The sequence below is a fragment of the Neopelma chrysocephalum genome, unplaced genomic scaffold (assembly GCF_003984885.1).
Source record: "Neopelma chrysocephalum unplaced genomic scaffold, ASM398488v2 Primary Assembly neopelma1_62, whole genome shotgun sequence".
Taxonomy (NCBI): Eukaryota; Metazoa; Chordata; class Aves; order Passeriformes; family Pipridae; genus Neopelma; species Neopelma chrysocephalum.
Genome location: NW_020897719.1, coordinates 5290415 through 5317648, shown reverse-complemented (window position 1 = coordinate 5317648; position 27234 = coordinate 5290415). Strand labels below are relative to the sequence as shown.

Sequence of the window (27234 nt, the reverse complement as noted above, 5' to 3'; positions counted from 1 at the left end):
ACTGTGCATCTGGCCTAGGAACTGCAGCAGTTATAAAAACCTTTGATAATCAGTTTTTCTTTAATTTTGCACAAAGTAGTCAAAGGATGGTCATAACTAGTGGAGGTAATGCAGTCCCTTTGGAGATAATAGAACTGTCAGAATCAGAAACTCAGAAATCAGAAACTTTGCTGAGAAGCATGTGAGATTGGTAAGAAAAGGAAAAGAGCATTCTTTGCCATTTCAGTCATTCAGTTATGGGTAGTTTTAACCCCAGAAAGATTTTTCTAGTTTTGAAATTGATTACTGTATTCCTAAAGTACTAATGAATGTGAATTTTTGGAAGAATAAGTAGGTGAAGAACAATAGGATACTTCTAGCAAAAGTTACTATAATACAAATGATCCTGATGATTCTCTCAGAAGGTGACAACTGTGAGTATCACTATAAAAGGACCATATGTTACTATACTCATAGCGGGGAAAAAAGCGCCTAAGCTTCTGTATTTGCTTTCTTTATGTATTTCCACAGTAACTGTCTTCAAAGCTATCTCTGAAGTTAGAGTTGTTAAAAATCATGGCTTAAGAGCCATTGCTAATCTCACACTCTGATTTACATTCCCTATTGTTTGTGCATAAACTTAAGGAAAAAATTGTAGAGTAATACTAGAACTATGATAACAAATGTTCAGTATAAAAATCTACTGCAGGAGAAGATCACTCAGACCGATCTGATACAGTAGTTTATTGAGTTCTAATCAGTAAATTTAGGTATATAAAATATTTAATAAGTACAGGTGGGTTGGCGGTCAGTACAATTTACTACACTTATAGTTAGAATGCAATACAAAGATTATCACGAAAGTTCACTCTAAGTATCTTAAAAGTTACATGAATGCACAAACTTGTCGCTTACTAACCCATTAACGTTTGGTGTCAGTTAAGCAATTCTTACCTGACTCCATGTTACTGGGAGCAAATGTTAGCTGTTACAGGGCACATGCTTAACTGTCCTGTTACAGCAGCAGAACTCCTATAACAAATCCTCATCGTTCATATACCCGCTTTAAGTATTACATAGTTTGGCTATCAGTACCAAATTCAGATTTGGCTATCATGCCTTTTTTGTGCAGCTATCCTGTAATGTGACCAGAATACTCTTACAGGCAAACAAGCAGTGCTTGAGTGGCTCTACACTCCTTTTTCCCTAGGAAAAAAGAAAAAAAAGGAAAAGGAAAAAAAAAGGCTGGATTATGGAAAGGGCTGAAGTACTACATGCCTATTTTGCCTCACTCTTAATTTACTAGCAAGACTGATGTTTGGGAATCCTAGGTTCCAGAGACCAGGGAAAAAGACTTGAATGAGCTGGACCCTCGGTGGAAAAGGATCAGGTCATGGGATACTTAGGCTAACTGGACTTACGTAAGTCCATGGGCCCTAATGGGATGCACCCACAAATGCTGACTAAGCTGGCATATGTCATTGAAAGGACACTCTGGATAATCTTGGATTGATCATGATAACTGGGAGAAGTGCCCGAAGACAGGAGGAAAGCAAGTTTTACTCCTATCTTCAAGAAGAGCTGGTAGGAGAACCCAGAGAACAACAAGCTAGTCACCTTCACTTTGATCCCTGGAAAGGTGAAGGAGCAGCTAATTTTGGAAACCATTTCCAGGCACATTAGGAACAAGAAAACTGTCGGGAGTAGTTAGCATGGCTTCACCAAGGGGAAATCATGCTGAACCAACTTGACACATTTCTATGATGAAGTGACTGGCTGGGTAGGTGGGGGTAAGAGTAGTGGATAATGTCTACCTAGACTTTAGTGAGGCCTTTGACACTGTCTCCCATTAGATGCTCATAGACAAGCTCTTGGTGTATGGGCTGGATAGAAAAATGGTTGAATGACCAGGCCCAGAGAAGGTCATCAGTGGCACAAAGTCCAGCTGGAGGCCAATAACAAGTGGTATACCCCAGAGGTCTGTCTTGTTTAATGTCTTCATTAATGATCTGGATGATGAGGCAGAGTGTACCCTCAGTAAGTTTGCTGATGACACAAAAGCGGGAGGAGTGGCTGATATACCAGAGGCTGATATACTACCATTCAGAGGGACCTCATCAGGCTGGAAAAATGGGCTGACAAGAAACTCATGAAGTTCAGCAAACTGAAGGGCAAAGTCCTGCAAGTGGGGAGGAACAACCCTAGTGCCAGTACATGCTGGGGAGAATCCAACTGGATAGTGGCTTAACAGAAAAGGACTGGGGTGTCCTGGTGGACACCAAGTTGACCATGAGCCAGCAATGTCCCTTTGCAGCAAAGAGGCTAAAGTTATCCTTGGCTACATTAAAGTATTTCCAACAGGTCAGGGGAGGTGATCCTGCCCCCATCTGGACACAGTTCTAGGCAACTGGCTCTAGGTGGCCCTGATTAAGACAGGGTTTGGGCCAGATGACCAACACAGGTCCCTTCCGACCTCAGTGATTCTGTGTGCTGTGTGTGCAGCAGTGTTTAAGATCATTAAAAATGCTAAATGATACAGCATCTAACTTGTATGGCCTGGCACTGCAAAACACAGTATAATACATGGGCAAAACCTTGTAGGTTCTGTTCGTGTTGCGTGGGAGGATGAGGCATGTCAGAAGACAGGCTGTTGACTAGATGCCAGTCTCAACAGGGAGCTTTTGAATCAATGCCCTGCAGCATGCAAGTGGCTAGACCAGTTAAAAGGAAACACAGACTAACCTGACACTTTCCTGTTTTCTTTCCTCTTGGGATGGACTGCTTGAAGCTGTTTTCTGAGAACAGGCACCTTCCTCCTTTCCTTCAGATAGCTGAAAAGGGGTATCTCTTTTTTTCCTTAAATACAGCAGTGGGAAGATGCTACCTCTCTTTTTATATAATAATTTAGTGGTTAGATTATTATTAGAAGGAACCCAGTTCCTTCTTCAGTCATAGAGAGTTGAATGGCTTCCATCTCTTTGGATTGGCCCTACCATCAGCCTGTAAAGTTGGATATAGATACACAGATGTATGAGAGTGTGTGTGAGGGGGTCAGTCTGTGCACCCATTAAAGACCTTTCCATGTGCAAAAAGTGCTGCAGGATTCAAAGGATACGAGTGGAGGGAAGCACAGAGCCTAGGGCAGGAAGTAACCATGATTGGAATGGCTGTGGGCAGATCTCCATCCTCCTAGAAGGGCAGTTGTGCCTATTTTCTATTTAACTGTGATTTGTATGCAGAAACAGACCATTTCTCACAGCTGGCTGGCCTGCCTGCTGGGCAACTCACCTGCTTCATCTATTTTCAGCCCATGAATCTTTTAATGAAAACGGCATTTACATAGAGTAGGAAGCAATGCGAGACACGGAACACAATAGGAAGTAAAGCAAAAGAGATGAAAAATAAGTGCCAGCAATCCAGAAGTCCAGAGAATAACCATTTAAAATCCCAGTGGTACCTTTTTTCCTTTTCAAAATATTTGACTTTGTGATGTCGATTTGAACTCAGAGCGATGGAAGACCAGAGGGAAAAATAGAGTTGAAAACTGTTCTCTAGGCAACTCTTCGGAAATAGATGTAATTACTTTACATGAAAAATGGCCTTAGAGTTCACTCATCATGGAAATACCCTTAAGCAGAAGCACAGAACTGTGGTCCTCTTTGTCTGGTTCCTTCTCTTGTAGAGAATTCAGTAGTAGATACTTAAAGAAAATGCAGGAGAAATTTCTCTATTTTCTTTACAGATAAGTACTAAGACATTGTCTGAATCGAAAGGTCCTGTCACTTTTGGAAAATTGATGTTAATTTAGTTGATTCATCTTTTCTATGAGTCCAAATAAATGAGAAACTTTTTAATACCAAATTGCCTTCCACAAATATACTTATTTTCTGAAGCTTCAATATAGGTGTTAATTTTGATAATGCATCCAAACTAGGGTATATAAATTTATTTTTCATTTAAGAACAACATTAATTTTACTATTAACTTTCAATAATAATAATACATCTGCTTTTTAATACATTAATAATATCATCTGCTTTTACTTAATATTTTCGTAAAATATTAAACTATAGTTTGTGTGTTTTTATTGTTACAAGCTAAATTTTTTCTCCATTGTACCTCTCTAACTTCATCCATTTGGATCATAACTGACAAGCTATTATTCTTCAGTATTATCTTAGAATTTTATTTTCAGTTATGTCCTCCATGCTTCTGGGATGCAAGAGCTGTTTGACAGCTCAGACTACTCCAGAACAGTCAAGGAAATGGCAATGTATAATTCTTACATAAGGGAAAGAGTGCCACCTGCTGAATTACTAACTGTGCTCTTGTGAAGACTGTTTCTTGATTTTGTGGGAAGCAATTGCTTATGCTTTACTCAACTTACTTCAACTGAGTATGGCTATTTTTATATTTGGGGAATTATTTATGGTATAACAATTGATTTGAAACTTTAAAGTTACAGAGGACTGTGTCATTCTATCAGCATTTTATTTTGACATTCAGAAATACTTCTGTATTTTTCTAGATATTGTCTGTATTTGCTTGAATCTTGTCATATCTGTATTTTTTCTCTGTATTGCATGTAAAATACAATTTCAGCTTCGCTTCTTTGGAAAATAAAAAAAAAAACTCTCCAAAAATGGGAACTCTACCATCCTGAGTTAATATTGTAGAATTGGGAGAACTTCCTTTATGATATTAAAATTCACGTCTTTACCAGTGAGCAGCCACCCAGGAAAAAAAACATAAAGGGCATATTGGTCTTTCAGATTCTTCTCTTCAGAAGTATGAAAATTACAATCCAAGAACAGTTTAGGAAAAGCAATAATTCTTTTTCTTTACACCAACAGTTGCCCCAGAAGATCCTAGCAGAAAGGTAGATGGTGACACCATTATTTTCTCCCATGTGCAAGAAAGATCAAGTGCCGTCTATCAGTGCAATGCTTCTAATGAATATGGATACTTGCTAGCAAATGCATTTGTGAATGTTCTGGGTAAGAAACAGATTTTATATTTTTCAGTTTTCTTAGCTATTTAGTTGTCTCCTGCTACTACACAGACACTGTGCTCAAGCCTTGCTTGAGGTCTTTAGTAAGAATCAATGTATTTCCTGACCCCTGTAAAAAGCAAGTGTATACATACCTGGTTTTTCTAGGGTATTCCTGAGTTTCACTTTCACTGTACCTAAGTAAGAAGGATAGTTGTGAAAGCTGGAGAAAACTTGGAAGAAATTTTCTCTCTCTCTCTTTTTTTTTTTTTGTTATGTAAATCAAGCAAATGGAAGTGTAACAAATAAGGCTGGAATTAGTATTCCTTAACTTAGTATGTTTTAATACAGTTTCATTGAGTGTGGATATTTCACATCAGTTGAATAGATGAATCTCTAAATTACTGTTGCAAGGGGATATGATTATGCATTTGTCTTGAAAGGCCTCCCAAAAATATGTTTCCAGTTACAAGATGTTGTGGCCTCTCTAATTCACGCTGAATTTAACAAAGCTAGTAACAAAATTCTAGGCAGAATGACCTCTAACAACTCTCCTGCGGGAACTGGCAGATCTGTTGATTGAGAGACACTGTCTTTTCAAAGAAACAAAATGTAGGTGTTGCACCAAAAATATATCCTAGCTTCTTTCTGCCTGCAGCTTTGTTTGGATTATATAGTTCACTCTGTTCCCAGGAGATTATCTTCTTGAAGTATTTACTGATTTAAATTTTCCAATTGAAATCATTGCCTTTGCTACCCACCACTGTGACTTGTAAACAGGCAAGAAACATTTGTTTTTCACGAGATAATTCCCCTTCATTATCTTCTCCTCAGGCTAGTGCCAGTAGAATGTATTTGGATCTTGACTGAGACCAGAAGTCACTTCAGAGAAGGATGTTAACATGTAATTCTTTAGGCCAGTCTTGATGTCTTTGAATTTTGTATTTGTATCTTTGTATCTATATCTAGATATCTTTGTCTTTTCAGCTGAACCACCGAGAATCCTAACTCCTGCTAATAAGCTATATCAAGTCATCGCAGATAGTCCTGCATTGCTAGACTGTGCTTATTTTGGGTCACCTAAGCCTGAAATTGAATGGTAAGCTGTAGCTATGCTTGAGATATGGAAAATGAGCTGTTCATATCTATGGAGACTTTAAAACTATTTAAACTCTATTTACAATTTTAAAATAGTGTATTTTAAAATACATGCTGATTACCGTTCACTAATATATTATTACATATATTTAATGTAGCAACAGTTAAGTTATCCCACAGAGTCAAGTTTAAATTTCTTTAGGTGATTCTGTCTGTATTTTCTAACGTGGCAGTCCTAAGTTTGCATTTTCTGATAATAAAATACTACAGAATTTAACTTTGATGCTGGATAATGATATTACTTTTTACATAAAGGTTTAAGGGAGTGAAAGGTAGCATCTTGCGTGGAAATGAATACGTTTTCCATGATAACGGAACCTTGGAAATTCCGGTGGCTCAGAAAGATAGTACTGGTACATACACATGTGTAGCAAGGAATGAATTAGGAAAGATACAAAATGAGGTGCACTTGGAAATTAAAGGTAAGAAATTAATCATTCATTCGTCACTGATTAGTACAGAATTTCAGACTTTCTGAATATCTAATATTAATTCTAAATTTCAGATCCAACAATGATAATTAAACAGCCAGAATACAAAGTGGTTCAGAGATATGGCCAAGTTTCATTTGAGTGTATAATAAAACATGATTCTACCTTACTACCAACAGTTATGTGGTTGAAGGACAATGATGAACTTCCAGATGATGAAAGGTATGGACCAATTAGTTTTCCTTTATTTTTTTATTTTCTAGGTCCTTTTGTCTGCTTCTTTTGCTGATCTCTGAACGGTACATATTGACCTATTGACATTTTCCAAGGAAGACTGATAAATATCATAACTATTCCATATTTGCTGACTCAAGGACTTACCTAGTGTGATGAAAATATTAAGATAGAATTAAAAATAAAATGAGATGTAATCTTTTATAAAAATGTGCACACTGACCATGTATATTAAGTGTAAGGAGAAGAGAATTGATATAAGAAGTCAAACAGATAATGAAAGACTATTTTGCTCTAGATCACATATATTTAAAAGTTGTTTGAGTATATTTGGAAAGAAAAGCACATTAGGATAGACAGTTACTGTGGGAAAATGGTCAAGAGCAATGTAGAAAATGAAAGCTTACATTGTGCCTTAGCTTACCTTGCTGTTTAGGTATGTGCTGCAGTAGACACATACAGGATTAGATAATGTCTTATGCAAGTTTCTTATAACACTACCAGTTATTGAAAAATCAGTGGCTGAATCTATTGTATTTACAGGTTTCTAGTTGGTAAAGACAACTTGACCATTATGAATGTAACTGATAAAGATGATGGAACATACACTTGCATAGTTAATACTACTCTGGACAGTGTTTCAGCAAGTGCTGTGCTTACTGTTGTTGGTAAGAATACTCTCAAACTTTATGATAGCAGAACTGTGTTTAATTACTCTTAAGTATTAAAAACAGCATTAGATTTAAAGTGAAAAGCGCATAGTTTTGGTTTCTAGGACAGGACAAAGGAAATGCCACCTATGTGTAAATGTGTTTCAACTTTTAGAAAATGTATTCTTACCCTAAAGTTTGCCTTTAAATCAGCTACTTACAAAAGGGTCCAGTAACTGCAGGGCACATTTGCTTTCGCACTGTATAGGTTTTTATTTTGACCACATTTAAGCTAGCAGAGTATTTGTTCATGAACATATAAGAATCGCAGAATGGTTTGGGTTGGAAGGGACCTTAAAGATCATCTAGTTCCAACACCCCTGCCTTGCACAGGGACACCTTCCACAGAACCTCTCTGGGCAACCTGTTCCAGTGCCTCACCATGCTCACAGGAAAGAATTCATACTAATACCTAATCTAAACCCACTCTCCTTCAGCTAGGGCCATTCCCCGTTGTCCTGTTGCTATAGGCCCTTGTGCAAAGTCCCTCTCAGCTCCCTTTACGTACTGGGAGACTGCCTTCTTTTCTCCAGGCTGAACAGCCCCAACTCTCTCAGCCTGCTTTCATGGGAGAGGTGCTCCAGCCCATGATCAACTTAGTGTCTCCCCTTGGACTCATTCCAACAGCTCCATGTCTTTCTTGAACTGGGAGTATGTTATCTCAGGAATCTCTTTCTCAACTAAATTATAGTTCAGAAAGACTGAGCATACTTGGTTATATGACTTCCCAAGGATTTTATTTTTACCTTAGTTCTCTGTTAAGTTTTTATGATTTCAGATTATTGCAGAATATATTACTTTGCACCTTCTCCAATTTATAAGAAAGTTCTAAGTAGATGTGCTGAACGATTCTTACCTGAGTTCAAGCTGAGACTCAAAGTCAAGTATGTTTGTGTTTTAAATTTGTTCTGTGATCTTATACCTATCCAGGAATGATCTAAGCCAAACAACTAGTACTTATTTAAATGCTTTTATAAGATTGCTTACTTTATTTATTTTCTTGATCTATCCTTCTTTAAAAAATGAATAGTTTTCAAGAATAGTTTTATAGCTTTTCAGTGAAAAATTATCAATGTATTATTTTTAAGTAACCATTTATCTAAATAAGTTAACTTTTCTTTGTCTCTAATAACTATAGTCTTTAACTGCCTACAGTATTCTGTTTCTTTGGCTACTAACTGATTAAATCCTTTATATTAATGTCCTTTTCAGCTGCTCCCCCAACTCCAGCTATCATTTACGGTAAACTAATACGAAGTTCTATATCTACATCATTTGGCAGATATATTTCTGATTTGCCTACTGCGAAGTGCAACATTTTTTTTTCCCCCTTTTCCTCTGTGTGTGTCTGTGTCTGTTTGTGTGGTTTCATCCCATTTTACCAACTGCTTCATTACTAGAGTACTGGACTTTGGAATTTTACAGTGCAGGTTGCTTTGTATTTTAGGGAATAAGTGGTTTTCAGAAATAAATTATTTATAATTAAGGTTGGTTGTAGTATGACAATGTTTTTCTCATGGGTAAATCCACTCATAAGATGAATATGACCGTATTGACCAGTTTGGTTTACAATCGATGAAATTGCTAAGATTTTAAAATTAAAGTTGAAATTAAAAAGAAATCTATTAGTCAGATACGGTATTGAATTTGATGGTATAAAGCCTTTAATTTTATAGCATGTTTTCTGAATTTAGGTTTTAAAGTGCAAATGCTAAAACACTTCAAGGTATAAGGGTCATAAGCACTTTTATGTAAATCTTATCACATTCAATGAAAATGCTTATGTATTCTTAAATGAACCTACTCATTAGTCTTGATTTTTGTGTAAAAAATCATATAATGAATTACCTTTGGGAATTTGGAATGGATAGTTACATCTTTATGCATTATAAGGATGCATAGTAACAGATTGTATGGACTTTTAAAAGAACAGCCAAAAATAAATGAGTCAGTAACTTGCAATTAGTTTCTATTTGAACTATACTTGATTGAATTCACACAAAAAATATTTGTAGTGCTTCTAGAAAAGCTTCTTTGATGTGAATACTTCTTTATTTTCCCTGGTTTTTTAGATATTTCTACTACACTAGGTAACCACCCATAATCATTCAAAGATAAACTAAACATGCATTTCACAATTCCTTACATCTCATCACATTTTTATCAAAGTGCACTCAGACATAGATAAAAATAAATACAGATTCTTGTTAATATATAGAAGTTTTCAGGATACATCGTTTCTCCCTTTTTCATTTGTTTTGTAACAATTGCATGCTAATGGTCATTAAGTCCCACTTACATAAGTGAGTAGATATGCCCTGCTGTGGAATTCTTTTGATTGGACTGTAAGGATTTTTTTAAAATATATAACTACATATTCTGGTGTGGTAATTTACTTTGTGTCCATTTGATTTATAGCTCGGCCAAATCCACCCTTTGACTTGGAATTGACAGGTCAGCTAGAAAGAAGCATTGAACTTTCATGGATACCAGGAGATGAAAACAACAGTCCCATTACACGTATGTTTGTTTTTATCTACTACACTACATTGACAGCATTATCTTAACTGTTTTCAAATTCCAAAGATTTCTGAGATAAATTTTGTGTGAAGCATGGAAAATGTTAAATGAATTCTCTGCAGCTGCCATTTAATTACATTACAAAGAGTCACCTAATGTCCTCTACTGTACAGCCAAGCAGACTTATTTACTGCCCAAAAGAGCTGGGCCTTTTTATTCAAAAAACCTGTGCTAGATAACATAGAAGTTCATGCATATATGAGGTCTGTCTGACAAGATCCAATCTCATGAATAGGTGGAGAGTCGACTTTTTTATTGGTTGTATGGTTGTATGTTTTTATTGATTGTATGAAGGAGAGAGCTACTACCATCTTGCAGTAACTCCTTTGTAATTCCTGGGAATTTGAAATAGCATCAGTACCACTATTTTTAGGGATTATCCATCACTACTGATACAGAAGCTTATTCTTCATGAAAATATAAGGCAGACAGTTTTTCTGGTTTTCTTTCTTTTTCTAGTCCAGACAGTTAAAAGAGTAAAGCATGTCCATGCAACAGAAAAATAAATGTCTATAAATTTCTGAGACAGAAATTGATCTTAAATGCTGTTACTCTTCCCAGTAAAACATGATGAAAGACATTCTTGCTTATATTGAGCAGAGAGGATGGAGGGGGAATTTAGGAGGAAGGAACAAAGATATTACTGTTTGTTTTCCAAAAAATCATATGATCAGAAAGATTTGTTGGGTTAACTTTTTCCCCATGAGGAACTTAATGGAATTATTTAATTATTTGTGCAGTGTCTTTTTAGATAGTAACTGCCACAAGTTACCAAGACCAGTGTACATGTTATGTTTGGTATGAGTTAGTTAGGCTGATTTACTGGGTGTTGCTCTCCAACGTCTGATGTTGGTCATTATCAACACAGAACACAAACTATAAGGATCTGTAAAGGAAGTTTTATAAAAACTAGAATTTCACAAATTTCAGAGCACATCAAAGGTTTTGACTGCATTTTAATGAAACACCACGTGATTTTGCTGAAATTTTACGCTCTCGGACTTCTCTAATGTATATCAACTAGTAATATTCTTTAAAAAATATATAGAAGGTTAATGTAAATAGTTGAATTTTATTTAAGTTATGGTTTATTCATATGCTCTTTTATTAATATTTTCATTTTATTTCCAGACCAGAAGACACAAATCTTGTCTTTCTGTAGGAATGAGATCACAGTGTATGAAAAAGATAATACTAAGCGGTGTTGGCTTATGTAGGTTTTTCTAGAGTGAGATATTGCATGCACTCTGATATCGGAAACTGAGCTCCTCTGACTAAATAATGCTGGTTTTAATTATAATGCAATTGATATTGCTGCATGGTCCCCTTAAAGCCTGAAAAGTAAGGCATTTGCTTCCTGAGTAAGCCTATTTTTCCTGCTGCTGCTATCACTTCAAAGTGCAGATCAGGACTCAAGGATAGCACTTCATTACCAGTGATCCCTTTACACAAGTAATATGATTGACATGGTAGAATCTTTCTGAAAGCTCAGATAGATTTTTTTCCCTTGAAGTTGTTCTACTAGAGTTGCAGACAGAATGCTAGTTACTAGGGAAGCAAATAGCAGTAATGAAAACTTTTTTAGCATGTAATATTCTCACCTTTTCAGCAAAGCTTTGGTCCAGAAGACCTCCCATCCCAAAACCTTTATCGCTGAGCACACACCACCAGCAGTAATTCAGACAGTAGTTTGGGGTCAGTTCTTTTTCATTCTTACTACTTAGACCGGAAGGAAATCTGCTAGCCCTAAGTCCAGAAGGTTAAGATTAGTAGTAGTTATCTATTTTATGTCTTGGCTCCTCAAACTCTTGCGCATTATTTCTATGTGGTGCTGTAAGTATCCTTCTAAAAGAAATTTCTAGATGGCCCTCAGAATTTCTTAGTAGTGCAAAGAGGATGTATTCTGAATCATACTCTGTCTTCTTGTCCCCACCTATACATGAGATAGGGAAAAATTCTTGTTACACAACACACAAATATTTGATGCTCATGTAAATTTCATACATCTAAACTTAAAGTTCCATAGAATGTACTCAGACTGTGCATTCTTGTCCCATTTATTTACTGTGTCCTAACAATTCCTCCTAAGTCTTTCAGAATTCATATCTCATACCTTAGAGCAGTAAGGTTTTTTGGGTGTTTCACAGCTGGAAAAATACATCCTTTTGTCTTTGATAATGAATGTGATTTTCTTTTTGGAACTCTACAAGCCTATTTATCCCTGAGGTTATATACTTTGTAGGGTCTTAATAGTAATCATTGTAATGTTCTCACAGAAAACTCAAGAAACTTAGTTTCTGAACATACATTCCCTGACTTAATTTGAAGATACTGAAAAGTGCTCTCAAAAACCATCTAAAGTATTGATTCTTCATTAAGCTAACTTCATTGGGGAAAATGGAGTATTCAGAATTTTAATTTTGTACAGGTACTAGATGCTGTCTGCTTGATACAACTAGGAACAATATATTTGACAGACAAATTTACATCAAAATTCCAATCTTGTCCCTCTTTTGTGCTGTGATAGTTCAAGGGTTCCCATTAAATTAAAATCCGGTACTAGAGAGAGAGTAACATGTTACCTGAAAGGTACCTGCATTAGTAAGAATACCAAAAGATAAAAGTGAGGGTGTATTTACTATATTTCTACCTAAGCAGTACTTCTGGTATCCTCATTATAGATCTGTGTTATGGTTTATGTATTTATTTCCAGTTCCACAAAATTTAAAGGCATTGATTAGAGCACTCCCTTCTGATTAGCTCGTTCAGAAATGCCTACCCTGGTCTAGGAAGGTGTTGCAAGTTTTGACATGAAGTTAGATTCAATTTCTGTTTGCAGACTTTGTAATTGAATATGAAGATGGGCTGCATGAACCAGGAGTATGGCATTACCAGACGGAAGTTCCTGGAACTCAGACAACAGTACAGTTGAAGTTGTCTCCGTACGTCAACTACTCATTCCGTGTGATAGCTGTCAATAAGATTGGTAGAAGTCAGCCCAGTGAACCATCTGAGCAGTACCTCACAAAATCTGCAAGTAAATAAGTATTTCTTCTCACCAGTAATTGATTTCTACTATGAATAGCATTGAATTTGCTTGGAATCAAACAGCAGTCATTCTTGTTCACATGTAAATATTTTATTTTAGGCCCTGATGAAAATCCTGCTAATGTGCAAGGGATAGGCTCAGAACCCGATAATTTGGTAATAACATGGGAGGTAAGTTGGATCTCTTTTTGAGGTTCCATTTGTTTTCAGGTCTGTGAGTAGCATTTTTTGAGAAATAATGATGAGAATACCCTATACATTGCTTACTTAAAATATTCTTTAAAAGGAGTTAAATTCAGATATTTCCCTGTCTTCATTTCCAGGAAAAAGCTGAGTGCTTTTTGAGAAAAAGTGAATTAGTTAAGAGGCCATATTTTCCTGAGTGATTTCTCAAGATAAGCCAATAATTAGGTAATACAGGATGTTTTGCTGCCAGTTTAGGAAAACTTAAAGATGTAAATTGAGGTTTGTCTCAAGTAGAGTCTTATTTTTAGAATAATTTTTAATGTAAATCCTACTTGTGCTGTCATCTTTTGTGATGAACTAAATCATTATGCACTTTCGCAGTAAAAAACTTCCATCAAAGTTTTCTCTATCGTGCCTTTACCGTCGTGATGGGAACTCAAGCAGAGCCATATAAGCCCAGTTTCCCATGGGCACACTGTTTATAGGGAGTCAGTGTAAGTCTGCTTTTTCCTCTTCCACTTCTAAAGAAATATTTGAAATCAAAACGTGTATACAGAAATCACAACGTCTTGTTGTGTGAGAATTAGCCACCATCACCATTCAGTGTGATTTTTATTAAAGAGTGAAAAGCAACTGAACTGACCTCTGGCAAAAGCTAAATTGCATAACTTGGAAATTTCAGTAGTGCTTCTTTGTCACAGAACACAGTGGTAAATTTTCAGTGAAATTCTAAAGAAAAATCGGTATATTTCCTTTGTGACTTCGGAGTTTTCAGATGCTTCAGAATATTTAAAAAAATGTTTCTTTTCATTCAGTCTTTAAAAGGTTTTCAGTCTAATGGACCAGGACTTCAGTACAAAGTCAGTTGGCGCCAGAAGGATGTTGATGATGAATGGACATCAGTTATAGTTGCAAATGTATCTAAATATATTGTGTCTGGTACACCAACTTTTGTTCCCTATGAAATAAAAGTACAAGCTTTAAATGACCTGGGATATGCACCGGAGCCATCAGAGGTGATTGGACATTCAGGGGAAGACTGTAAGTTTTGTGGTTTGACTCAGTTATACTAATTTAAAGGAACTAAATGTGTAACCTAAATGGGTATTTAAAATACTGAAATACTGATAAGGAAATAGTGGTTATTATTTTAATTAAAAGGAAGTAATTTGGAGATAATAAGGCTTCATAATACTCTGTATTATTAATCCTGAAAACATAGAAACATTTTAGTCTATTCCTTGAGTACAATGCAAAGACTCAGTTTGAAAAAGTATGTTTGTGTGGTTTCTCATTCTAACTGGGTGCTTGTTGCATCCTTTCCACACAGTGCCAATGGTTGCTCCAGGCAATGTGCAGGTTCATGTTATTAACAGCACATTAGCAAAGGTGCATTGGGACCCAGTTCCACTAAAATCTGTCCGAGGACACCTCCAAGGGTATAAAGTAAGTACAGTCAAAAGCATTCTCTTTTTCATTTGTTAAAATAGAACACTCTTCCTATATGAGATTGTATTCAGATTGAAGTACCTGATGTATAAGAGGACTCTTCAGTGAGCTCCAGGTTTTGCTGATAAGAGCAACAGCTTTGATACAATTAATATATAGTTCAGCTATGTTCCAGCCTTGTAGCACTAGACGCCTGTGACATTGTCCTTGAAGGAAAATGGGATGTGTTTGCAATTAAGTTTGCATACATGAAACCGATAAAAAAATGATAACAGTTTTGCAGATCTTATTAAAAAATAATATTTAGAGGATGTGAAAAAATTATTTCTGTAGGAATCTCTTCTAGGTCTAATGCTAAGGTTACTCATCTTCTGCCGCAATATACTTAATCACATCTTTAATTCTGAGTAACTGGCCACTTCCTAATGTGTGCTGGGTTCAGTGTCTTTTTGGAGGCCAGGTTCAGTGTAAAAGCTTAATTTAAGGATATAGGAAATGGCAGAAGAGTTGAAGTGCCCATAAAATTGAAGGAAGCTTATGGTAAGGTATTGTGTTCCCTTTGGTGATAACTGAAAAGGCTGTGTTGGAGACAAAAGACTGCAATATGTATAACAGAATTAATATAAAATTAGAGAGTGCAATATATTAATAGAGAATGGGAGACAGAAGGTCTTCAAGATTAGATACTGGGGGAACTGGTATCCCTGGGGGATAAAGAAAATCTGATGGCAAAAGTTGCTTCAGAGGTTGCACTAGAATCCCTTCAGAAGAAACTCAGGTGTGCAATCTGAAGCAGCAGGGTAGAATGGTTGTGGAGGGAAGAGTGGAATGTGAGGATATACTGACTCCTTATTCAGCAATAGAAGAAAATAAAAAATAATATACTTCTTTGCTCTTTGCTCCTTAGCAAGTATTTTGATAAGTATGTTCTAACAAAACAGACTACTGACACAGCCTGAACTAGGTTACTTTGTAAGACAGACTAATTTGAACTACTTCTCTTTAAATGAAAGAAAGTAAAAGAAGTATTTGAAAAATTAAAAGAGTAAAGAGAATTTGGAAGAGAATAAATGTACATCATACTTATAAAATGGAGGACTAGCATGCAAAAGCATTGAAACTGAACTTCAGTGCTCTACAGTTGTTTACCACATGAATGTGAGTTCCTGGTATGTGAATATCACTTGCCTGCACAAAATACCACCATCCAGAGAGACTTAAGCTAGTTCTGTATGAGCTGGCATGAGTGTTTGTAGTTAGTGTGATGCTTTGCGACTAACTCACTAACCCAACTGAGAAACAGGACTTTATTAACCTCTTAAATGTTTATCTGTTAGACAACAGTTTTATATAAACTTGTTGTTTCACACAGAAATGGGTGACCAAAAGTAAAGGTCCATTATGTGAGGATTAATGAGTTAGAATTAGGTGAAACTAGTGCTTATTATTAATCCAGTAATCCAGTGCATCCACCCATACATCAGGTGTTAAGTTCTCATCCTTCAACAGCATGGTGACGGTGAGTTGTCATCATCCAAAGTTTAGGCAGAGATTTCTTTTTCCTCAGACTTGCAGTATCTGAGAATTATCTTCTGTCCTGTCATTACTAATGGGTTACACACTTTCCTTTCAAGTTTATCTAAGGGGTTAGTCATGGTATGATTACTTTTCTTTAGTGTCATATATATATACACATATATGTACTCTATATACAGTATCATTTTTTATTGTGAGGAGGAGAACCACACAATTACACAAAGCTAAGCAAAACTGAAGTTAAAATAAGTTACTTGATAATCATGAATAAAACAATCTGAGAACAACAGGATTGACAACAGATCTGACCACTGAGTGGTTTTGCTGTTCTGCCTAGGACAAATGTGACAATGGTATATCCTTGAATAAGTTGCAGATGCAGCAAGAGTTTCTTAAATAATTTTTGCAGATACAGCTAAATCAAGCTAAAATAGACTAAAAACTAGGCAAGGCATGAGAAGTCCTAAGACCTGGTGGATGGTTATTGTTATAAAGCTTTCTCTGAATGCAAAATGAAAACTTTTCATGGATGCATAGTATGTTTTAAGTCTCTCTTTATATTGACGTAGCTTACAAAGCACACGATTAGCTCTTTTTAAACAAGGGAGCAAAATCCTGCTAGCATACTCAGACTTTCCTAATTAATAAAATTATTTCAGTAAGAAGCCCAATATACAGTGTTTCATTAGGGACAGATTTGTTAATAAAGAGAGGGGTGCTTCTCTAAAGAGTCATGTGATGAAGACAAATTTACGAACAAAGCAGGAAGACATCTAAATAAGCAGCAGTCTACAGCACATCATTCATATTTTTGATCTTGAATTAATCTAGCTATTACTCAATGGTACTATAAAGCTTTTCAAACCTAAGAAGAAAATAAACAATTATGTATTTGGAGGTGACAATCCTAGGAGTAACACAAGTCTTTGTAGGGGCAACTATTAATATCTTTTGAGCTATCATGGTAGAGATACTGTGTAGTAAAGAGAGTGCAGTCAGAGTACCTCTGAGGCTCAGCAAAATGGACAGCAGAATCAGCTTTGTGGTCTGATCGAATTGTCACATAAATGGCGGAATAGTCTTCTATCCCTGTGTGGAAACCATTCCAATACTGTAACCTCAGAGTCGTTTCAGAATTTGTGTGTTTTCCAGCCAAATCTTTTGGTTTCTTTCCTATTTAATGACATATACTTGTAGACATCTTACTGGAAGAATAGATGGTATGGGTGACTTCTGCCTCTCAGACAGTCTTGCTAACAGGAGAATCATCACATACCAATGCAGTTTCAGACCAGAACTTGTGTCAGGCTGTCTTTGAGCATTAGCAGAACTGGCAGGTGGTAGTCTTTGCCCAGTTGTGTAGACTGTTTCTGGACAAGGTCTGTTTCTGGAGCAGGAAAGCTGTATGCTATGTCTCACCAGAGCTTATTAAAACTGCTGTTATTCCTGTCTATAATTCATGAACACTCATGGAAAGCTTAGAGTTTGTAAAATCAGAACACCTAAGCACTCACTGTAGATTTTTTTTTTTGTCTTTAGGTTTACTACTGGAAAGTGCAGAGTCTATCCAGAAGGAGTAGGCGGCATGTAGAAAAAAAGATCTTGACTTTCAGGGGAAACAAGACTTTTGGAATGTTACCAGGGCTGGAGCCCTATAGTTCTTACAAGCTGAATGTTAGAGTTGTTAATGGTAAAGGAGAAGGACCAGCAAGCCCAGACAAAGTATTTAAGACCCCTGAAGGAGGTATGAAATGAGAATGCTAGAGAATAAACTGAAACGTAAGCTTGGACATCATAAAATAATAATCTGTCTCAATACAGTAATATTATTAAGAATTAATTATTCATGACCTGTTTAAAGTTAATCTACTTTGTATTTACTGTATGTTCTTAAAAGTTCCTAGCTCACCCTCCTATTTGAAGATTACAAACCCAACATTGGACTCTCTGACTCTGGAGTGGGGTTCACCTACCCATCCAAATGGTGTTTTGACATCATATATACTGAAGTTTCAGCCAAGTAAGTTAATTATGAATATATTATGGGGGTTGGACCCGGATGATCTTTAAGGTCCTTTCCAACCCAAACCGTTCTGTGATATAACTCTAACTTCGGCGATACATCTACCAAATAGTAATTCATTTATGAAGAAAAAATTATGTTAATATAATAAATTATGTTAATATATAATGTAAAAAAGATATGATTGCATTGTAGATGTCAAGTTTGAAAAAAATTAATATATTTTGTTAATATAGATAATTGTATTTGGAAAACTTTCCTTGCTCAAGTACAAGGTTAACATTTTTCTTTTATTTCTTCAAATCATACTTCACGGAAAAATGGAGGTGAAGTCCTACATAAAAGTGGCACCCAAGTTAGACACAAGATACTTACAAATTCTATATTCTAACTGCACAGAAATTATCATCAGAAACAGATCAAAAGACATCCAAATACATTGTCTTCTGTTGTTTCATTTGTCATGGTATTGTAATTTTAAAATGAAAAACTAATAAATGTGCCATTTACTCATATCAGAGCTATTAAATCACTTCTTTAGGATCCCAGCTGCTTACTTAACCCACACATTTGTCAGCACTGACAGTGGAAATTTAAGAGTTCTGTGTACATGGAACAGATTAAGGAAGTTTACTTTCTTCCACTATTCCACCAAATTCCACTATTCATTGGTGTTTGACACAAGTCACTTCAGTATTTTCTTATCCTAAGGATACTGAATTTAGAGTTTCAGAATTCTTTAATGATCAGTGTTTCAACTCTGTGTAAGTTCAGATGATCTGATGTGAACTCAGTTGCCTTGGATTCATATATTTATGAGAATGGAACTTGAACTTAAAAAACTGGCACATTTTTTAAGTGCCTGTTAATTTCCCTGTTAATTTTGGCCCCTTGAACTGATTCTTTTTACACAAAGGAGACTGTTTACAAATACAAACCAAAAAAACCCTTTTTTAACACAATGACAATGTATGCAACTTTCCTAACTTTTTTTTTCTTTTTCTTGTAACAACAGTCAACAACACACATGAATTGGGTCCCTTGGTAGAGATAAGAATTCCTGCCAACGAGAGCAGCTTGATATTAAAAAATTTAAATTACAGCACACGGTACAAGTTTTACTTTAACGCACAAACTTCAGTTGGATCAGGAAGTCAGATAACTGAGGAAGCAGTAACAATTATGGATGAAGGTAAGATGGGTATGTATAAGGAACTTCCATTGTGTTTAAAAAAACATTACAGATTGTATTAAAAATACTGCTATTACTTCCTTCCACTAAGGAAATAGGCCCTAGTGATTTTTTTCCTAGAGCTTCCTTAACTGTATTATGCACTAATAAAATATGTTAAATGATTTTTAAGAAAATACATGCAAAGTTTTTGTACTGAAGTGGAAGCCCCAAAAGAGGTGTAAAGCCCCTTCTTTTGATATAAGCTACCAAGCTCTAAGACATTCACTTTTCTGGGCTTCAACTTTCACATTTTTTGTGCTCTTTGTCTATTCACCTGTTCTGCTTCATTGACCATCTTTGGTCACAGAGAAAAATACAGAAATGATCCAGCTTTATAACTAGAGAAAGTTTTTTGGCTTTTGAGGTATGCAACAACTTCTGTGGAGTCTAAATTTTTTTCACAGAGCTGGCAAAAAACTGTAAAGCTGTTGCAATAAATTTGTCTTCTATGGCCTCAAGTAACTGGTGACATTGTATAGTATTTAAAAACTACCAAGTATATTGTTAAATCCCATCACTATTGATTTTTATATTTACAGGCATTCTGGAGCTTTGATTTTGGCAGGTTTTTTTGTTGAAGTTGTTTAATTAAATATGAAAGCTTAATAAAATAAGAGTAATTTAAAGCCATTGGGAAATTTGCGTGGAATTTTATTATTTTGCTCATCTTAATATGAAAAGTTTATTTCGGTAGCATCTTTTTACATATTTTTATGCTTAGTAAAGATATCATTTGTTGTCATAGATGAGTTGGTATGCAATGCAATTTCTCTGATACTGTATATTAAGGTTGCATATAAACTGCATTTATTTTAAGAATGGAATCTTAACAAGCATGAGCAATAAAATTTTGTAAATGCATGTATATTAATTTTTGTCATGTAGCAGTCTGTCAGTGTTTAGCTTCTAATTTATTTGAATTAATGCATTTTATCTAGTCTGCATGCTTTTTGTTATGAAGTTATATATGTATGTTCCCTTTGGTGTTGTATCTAATTATATAGTGTTCCTATTCTTGTTTTCCTCCATTAAAGCTGGTATTCTCCGTCCTGCTGTAGGTGCAGGCAAAGGTAAAATGAAACTGCATGATTTATTAATGTGTGGATTTTGCAGTGTTGCAAATGGGGAAATTGCAGTGGTAAGGACAGAAAATCTTGGACTACAGATTTTTATACAAAGTATAATCAGTGCTGGAAGAAAAGAGTTGTGGGGTTTTTTTGTTTGGGTTTCTTGGGGTTTTTTAAGGAACACAGAATGCTTATTAATACCTTTCATCTGTTTATTTTGCCACACAGTTCCAGGAGAATTCATTATCTTTGCTTCAGCAAAATCTAATTATTTCTGAACATTAAACAGATGTATGTCACTGCCATAAATATTCAGGGTCCAGGTGCACTAGCATTGATTAACCACAGTAGAAAAAACAGCACTTTTGCAAAGGAGATTCTTTTGCTGCTTGTGCCATGTGCATTTTTTTGTTTTAAAAGTAGGTGCATTCTTGTTGTCACTGTGGATTAATGCTATTATTTGATCATATTTATTTAATTTGCAAACCAATTCTGCATAAGAGACAGATGACTGACAATACTCTCTGTATACTTCTCAGTTCGGGTGTCAGGTTGAATATACAGACAAATGTCTTCCTGCTGTTTTAGATTCACAGATCTTGTGAGTGAGTACTTGAGGATATTTCAGTGAGTGGAACGTATTATCATCCCTCTTCCTGAATTCAGTAATATTTTGTTCTTTATTATGCAGTTTTGCACACAGTTTTTATGAATTTTGATACCTTTGCTGTCAGAAGAAACAGTTGTCCTGAGAACTGTAAGGTAGCTCAAAGTCAGAAACATGTCTCTATACATATGTGTCATTTAATCACAGGTGTCATTAACACTGATGGACACTGTGCTTCAAATTCCCAGACTATAAACATCCCAAATAAAAATCTGTACATGAAATATCCAACATTTTTTTAAAAACTTGGAAGAGACAGCATAAATTGTTTTACCTATAGTTTCTTTTCACTTGATTATCAGGTGTTTTGAATGATAACAGCCATAAGAAAGAAATTCATTCAGTCTGGTATAAATCAGACTATATATATATATATATGTATGTATGCCTGTATTTGTGCATATATAATTAATATACATTTTAATATGTATATATAAGTGTATTCTAATATCAGTTGTGTTTCTGGTAAGTGTTTGGAGTTGTGGAATTATTTTAATGACGTCTTCCTCGCTATTTTAGTGTAGTTGTAGCTGAGAAGTCAGCTCAGATTGGAACAATCAAACTGGCTTTAGTTGTGGACATACACAGCAGAAATGTAAATTAAGTTCTCATTATTTATAGATGACTCTAAAAACTTATGCAAGAAAAAATGGATTCTCTGTGTGAAACTGAGGTCTAATTACAGCTGTATCACAGTCTGTGGCTAGGAGAAAGCATCTTACTTGTAAAATAAGCTGGAGCAGCTCACATTTCAGAACTGTCGCCTCAGATCCTCTGAAAACTAAGCAGATGTCTTTGTTTGGTTCCATATTTCAAAGTTCTCCCATATTTCTGTAGCATCTAGCTCTAACAATCACAAAGAAAACTTTGGAACTGCAAACAGGACAGAACTAAAGCCATGACATCTGTTAGGACATCTGAGTTGCTGCAGGTCTGAGATTAATGTTCTCAGTGGTTACTTATGTTAACATGTTAACTGTTTTGCTACTGATCAGGGACTATGAGTAAGAAAAAGGAGGATCATAGTATCAAGATCGAGTGTCAAATTATTTGGTGTCATGAGTGGGTGGATTTGGAAGATAGAAATGCTCAGCCCACTCAAGAAGAAGCTGTACCCAGCAGTGAACTTTTCTTCCTCTTTTAAGTGCAGGAGGGCCTATACATCTATACAGTTCTTACTAATTTGGACCCAAAGCCAAACCAAGGAGGAGGTGAAATTTAGATATTCTGAACCTTTTTATGATCTATCAAAAATATCTCAAGTTTTTGATTTTTTACTAGGAAAATTTAAGTATGCTTTTTATTTCAATGTGAGCACATTTATCTTGGAAGTTAACAAGACAGTAGCTCCCAGCTTCAGCCAGACCAAATTGCACTGAAATTTCTGCACTTGGTGTTTTCTACTGGATAGCTGCCCCTGAAGACATGCAACTTGGCCAGTCACAAACATTAGGCACAATGTCCTGGAGGAATTAAAATCATTTAAACCTGAGTGAGCTGTGCCACTTGGGACATATTTCACTTCTCAGAGTAAAACTATATATTAAAGTACAGGGGAAAATATTGCTACGGTAAATCTAAGGATCTTAATAGTCTCACTACTTTTATTGTCACAAGTGCATGTGAGTAAATCATGAGACACGTTATTTATATAGATGGAAAGCTATCCTGTTTGACTTGCATTGTTGTTTTTCCTTTTTGATACTGTAATGTTGTTAATTACTTAAATTTGATCAAACTATGGTACTACAAAGAAAAAATAATTTTTTTCTTAATAATCTCTACTCTAAATGTGTCTTAAAACTTCATATGTAAAACGTCATATATTATACCCAGTACTAGATACTCAGTACACATTGGTATTGCTATTTATGTATTGGCAACTAACCACAGGCATGAGGTAACAGAAGTATGAGAAAAATTGGAGAATAACCCAGTTACATATAAAATAAGTATAGTAGCAGCTGGAAAGTGACTCAGGTGATCACTGGAGTCAAGTCTTTTCTGCTCTTTTCCATTAGAAGTTTTAAAGGACTGGTCTGTAGAGGAAGGAAGGGAATACCAATTTGACCAGTGATAGAAATGAAAGTTACTGGTTAAAATAGAGAGTCACAGGGGTGCGTGTTTATTGTAAGCTGAAGTGTAGGAGCAATGCCATGGCATGTCAGCCTTCTCATTTAACTTATTAGTTTTTTTTTATTTAGTCAACATTTTTATTTGAAAGCAAGGTCTTGTAATCTGCATGCACACAGGCACTAGTAACTAGTAGTCTTGAACTGCAATTAAAATAAGTTTGTGAGATCACAGTAACCTTTAATTGTAGCAAGCGCTTTCTGTCACTGTGGTACTCAGTCTGGTCTGCCTTCTTCATGTGAACTTCATGTCTTAAGTATTATTGACAAATAATACTTTTTGCTGCAAGGGAGAAAAACAAGTAGTCTATCCTCTGGGTTTGAAACCGTTTCTTTGGACCTTTTGGCTGAATCACCAATATGTAACTTTTCACTAGAGTCTCAACAAAGTTCATATCTCTGATCTCTTTGTAGAAGGCAGGATCATCTTGGTTTTCTTTGTTCTATACAAAATGCTGTTCTTTAATAATTTTCTCTGTCCACCATCTGCTTTACCTCCCTCTTTGAATCATTTCACATAATGTCTCCATATTTTTTCTAACAATTTCAAGCTGCTTTTTCAGTCAGGTTAAGTGCAGTATTTTTGTACTGCTCCTTCAGCCACTCTCCCCCTGTGGACTTGTCCATGATGTATCTATGGGATTTCAGTACAGCTTGCTATGCAGAACCACTGTTTTGTCCTCTTTTAAGTTTACTGGGAACAATGCTCATACTTTGCATGCTAGACTAGAGAAAATTATTATTATCACAGTGCAAAAATTACTCAAACACCTTTTGCTTTGTAGATGTCATGCAAAATCCATACCATGCTAAATGCTTATCAGTGAAATGATTTCTAGTGGTTTTTATTTGGCTTCTGTATTTCTCACACTGTGGGAATGCTCTTGCAATTGGCCTAAATAATCTCAGAAGTGACTAATACCTATCTCTCACTGCCAGAAATGAAATTCACTCCTACCATTATTCTAAAGCTTGAATGTTATAGGTTAAAAAAGCAAACAATACCAAAACCCCTTTCTGACAGGCTCTGGCAGAATCTACTACCTTTTTTCTCCATCTTTTCTTGTGTGTGGGTGTGAGTTTTTTCCTTTAAATTTATTTTTCGCTTTATGTATGCATTTTAACTAATTGTCGATGTTATATTGGTTTGCGGGTTCTTTTCCATTTGACACCAGTCTTCAAATTTTTGCTTGTCACTTACCTAATTTTTTTTTGGATATCAGGTGAATTCCATGAAAATTCCTAAAGTTAGTTACCTTGGGGATTATTTGATTTGTTGTTCTTCTGGACTAAATCTTGAGAAAGAGTACCTATTCCATTGTTAAAATACCTTCATATCTCATGTCCTGTCTTATTAAATTCTGTTTCTGCAGCCCAAGTCTAACTGTTATTTGTAGGAACTGTGTTGCTGAAAGACTGAAAAATTAAACAAAACTCTACAGAAAACTCCAGTAAAAAAGCACTGGAATTAATTTGAAAAGAAAGGGAAATTTTAGTTGGAGCTTAGGCCTCTTTCTCAACAATTGGCAAATGCTTCTATACTATATCTCACTACAGGAATGAAACCATACTCAGCAGCGCTGACTAAATTTTGCAGTGTATTGAGGTGGGAATAAAAAAAACTTAATTTGCCAGAGGTAGCCAAATAAGAGTCATTCTGTATAAAAACTGTAACTTATTGGCAGCCCATTCCCTTAGTTTTTAGAGTGATGCTTTTGCCAGCACTGCTGCACAGTGTGGTACATGGTGCATGGCCATTCCCTGAAACAAAGCTTCCTCCCCTCCTCCCCTTGTCACCAACTGGCACTCAGACACGCTGAGAGTTGCTGCCAACTGATAATGACACATTTTGCATATGTGAACGGTACTGGGAAACATATTGAAGAACTCAGAGGTTAATTATAATTAGAGGTGTGGTGATTGAAAAGACAAGTCTGGGTGGATTAGAGACACGCTTTAAATGTTGTAACCACTTCAGCTCTAGGCTTTCATCACCTGAGGATCCATCAGCCATCTTTTATCTAATTATGTGTGTAGTCATGTAAAACTTTGCGGGCCTGATGGTAAATGAGATCAAGCAATAGTGCAAAAGAGGAGAATTACAAAAATAATATTTTTGAAAAGAAATGTGCTACTGAAAAAATTTCTTGGTGCACTGTATTCAAAGGGAGAAAACAACAGAATTTAAATCTGACCAAATACTACACATACATAAATCTATACGAACAGCTGTTGGTAAAAATCTGATAAGAGTACATCTGATAAATATAAGCATAAATCAGTCACTTAAGAGGATTTAGAAACTAAGACACCAAGGAAATGAAGGTAACTTTCAGAGCCAACTTGATTGTTACACGGAATCATATGAACAGAAAGAATTTTACCAGATACTTTAATCTAGCAAGCAACTCTTCAGTCAGAGTAGAGACTGGAAACTGGACATGGAAAAAAACCCCATAAGATAAGACTGAGTGATTATTGAATTTCCTTAGTGTTACAGAAGCTCTCTGTCATCTGGAGTCTTTCACACAAGATGAGACAATTTCCTTCATCCCAAAGGTGCTCAGGCATGAGAAGGGAGAAGTTAGGGATAATGTTGTGGCATCTGTGTGCAGGAGTATGAAACAGATTATTGCTAACATTTTGTTCTGTCTTTAACATTGGTGACAGATATCAGTCATATAGTTATGCTAATTAGACATCTTCTGTGGAAGACCAAAATCCAGGAGAATATGGCTTTGAGAAAATACAATTTAATGAAACAAAACAAAGTCATATTTAGAATACAAGCCAGTTGTTTTCTTGGCACAGTAAAAATGCTTAGATGCTGATTGTTACAAACACCTGTTCCTATGTGCAAATCAAGAAGGAAGTTTATATATCCTGTCTGCAATCTCAGACTCTGCACTCTCCTAAATTTAGAGATGGCTGTTCTTTCCTCTTGCTGCCTTCAAGTGGCACAGAGAAACAGAATCTAATCCCCTTGCATAGTGTATATGGTTACATGCTAGATTTCCTGTAGACAGCTCTGGCTTTGGTATTTCTTCGGGTTGGTGTCTTAGTAACCTAGATAGCTTTTTTCTTTTTAATCTAGTGATTTCTATTTTATTTTGTTCAGCTGATTTTAGCCAATAAATAATTATATTCTTTATTATTTAAATAATAGATTCCTTATTATTTTGGTTCATGAAAGAAATTATATATAAGCACAACTTACCTACAGAGACATCAGATGGGGTAGTAATCAACAACTGATTGAATTGTTGAATGAGTACTACTGGAATAGAGTTAAGAAGAAAAATTTGATGCAAATATGGGGATAAAAAATCTCATATTGTAAGAACGTGTGATAATCAGAATACATTCTCAGGAAAATTGATGGAATTTGCATAATTTATTAAAAAAAAAGACGCAAAAACTATAGTTTTCTAGACATGGCACTCGCATTACTTAGTCTGTGCTAGGGGCCAAAGTAAGCCATTTTCTCTTTGAATATAACTTGAAACTTCTTCCAGTTGGCCATATGGACAAAACCATCCTGTTTGAAGGAGAAAATAATTTATAGATAAATTCTGTGCAACCCTCTTCTTGTGTAGCTGAAACCATTGGAATTCTGCCATTGATCTTTACTGAGACTAAGTTTTTACCTCTGATGTTTCATGGTCCTTTGGGAAGCATTTTTAATGTTATTTCTAACAGAAAAGATATTTTTAGCAGGATAGAAAAGTCAGTGACAAACCAAGTAAGGCATTTTCATTTAAAACAAATTTCATGCCTTAGTGGAGCATCCTCTTTGTATCTGCTCTATTA

The 27234-nt window shown here is 35.6% G+C and overlaps 1 protein-coding gene across 33 annotated transcripts in view; it reads left to right on the top strand.

Annotated features, from left to right (window-relative positions):
- The window catches only part of NRCAM (neuronal cell adhesion molecule), a 153855-nt gene that overhangs the window by 103863 nt on the left and 22758 nt on the right, over positions 1-27234 (top strand). For 13 of the 33 annotated variants that reach the window (XM_027682137.1, XM_027682125.1, XM_027682123.1 and 10 more), the window contains 15 exons: positions 4833-4976; positions 5957-6068; positions 6383-6549; positions 6633-6780; positions 7336-7460; positions 8715-8744; positions 9921-10022; positions 12922-13119; positions 13231-13301; positions 14132-14357; positions 14647-14762; positions 17841-18045; positions 18199-18321; positions 19340-19525; positions 20593-20628. In XM_027682137.1, coding sequence (XP_027537938.1) covers positions 4833-4976; positions 5957-6068; positions 6383-6549; positions 6633-6780; positions 7336-7460; positions 8715-8744; positions 9921-10022; positions 12922-13119; positions 13231-13301; positions 14132-14357; positions 14647-14762; positions 17841-18045; positions 18199-18321; positions 19340-19525; positions 20593-20628 — 1989 coding nt within the window. The remainder of the gene's footprint in view (positions 1-4832; positions 4977-5956; positions 6069-6382; positions 6550-6632; positions 6781-7335; positions 7461-8714; positions 8745-9920; positions 10023-12921; positions 13120-13230; positions 13302-14131; positions 14358-14646; positions 14763-17840; positions 18046-18198; positions 18322-19339; positions 19526-20592; positions 20629-27234) is intronic. The other 20 variants (XM_027682127.1, XM_027682136.1, XM_027682135.1 and 17 more) reach the window with 5 other exon arrangements.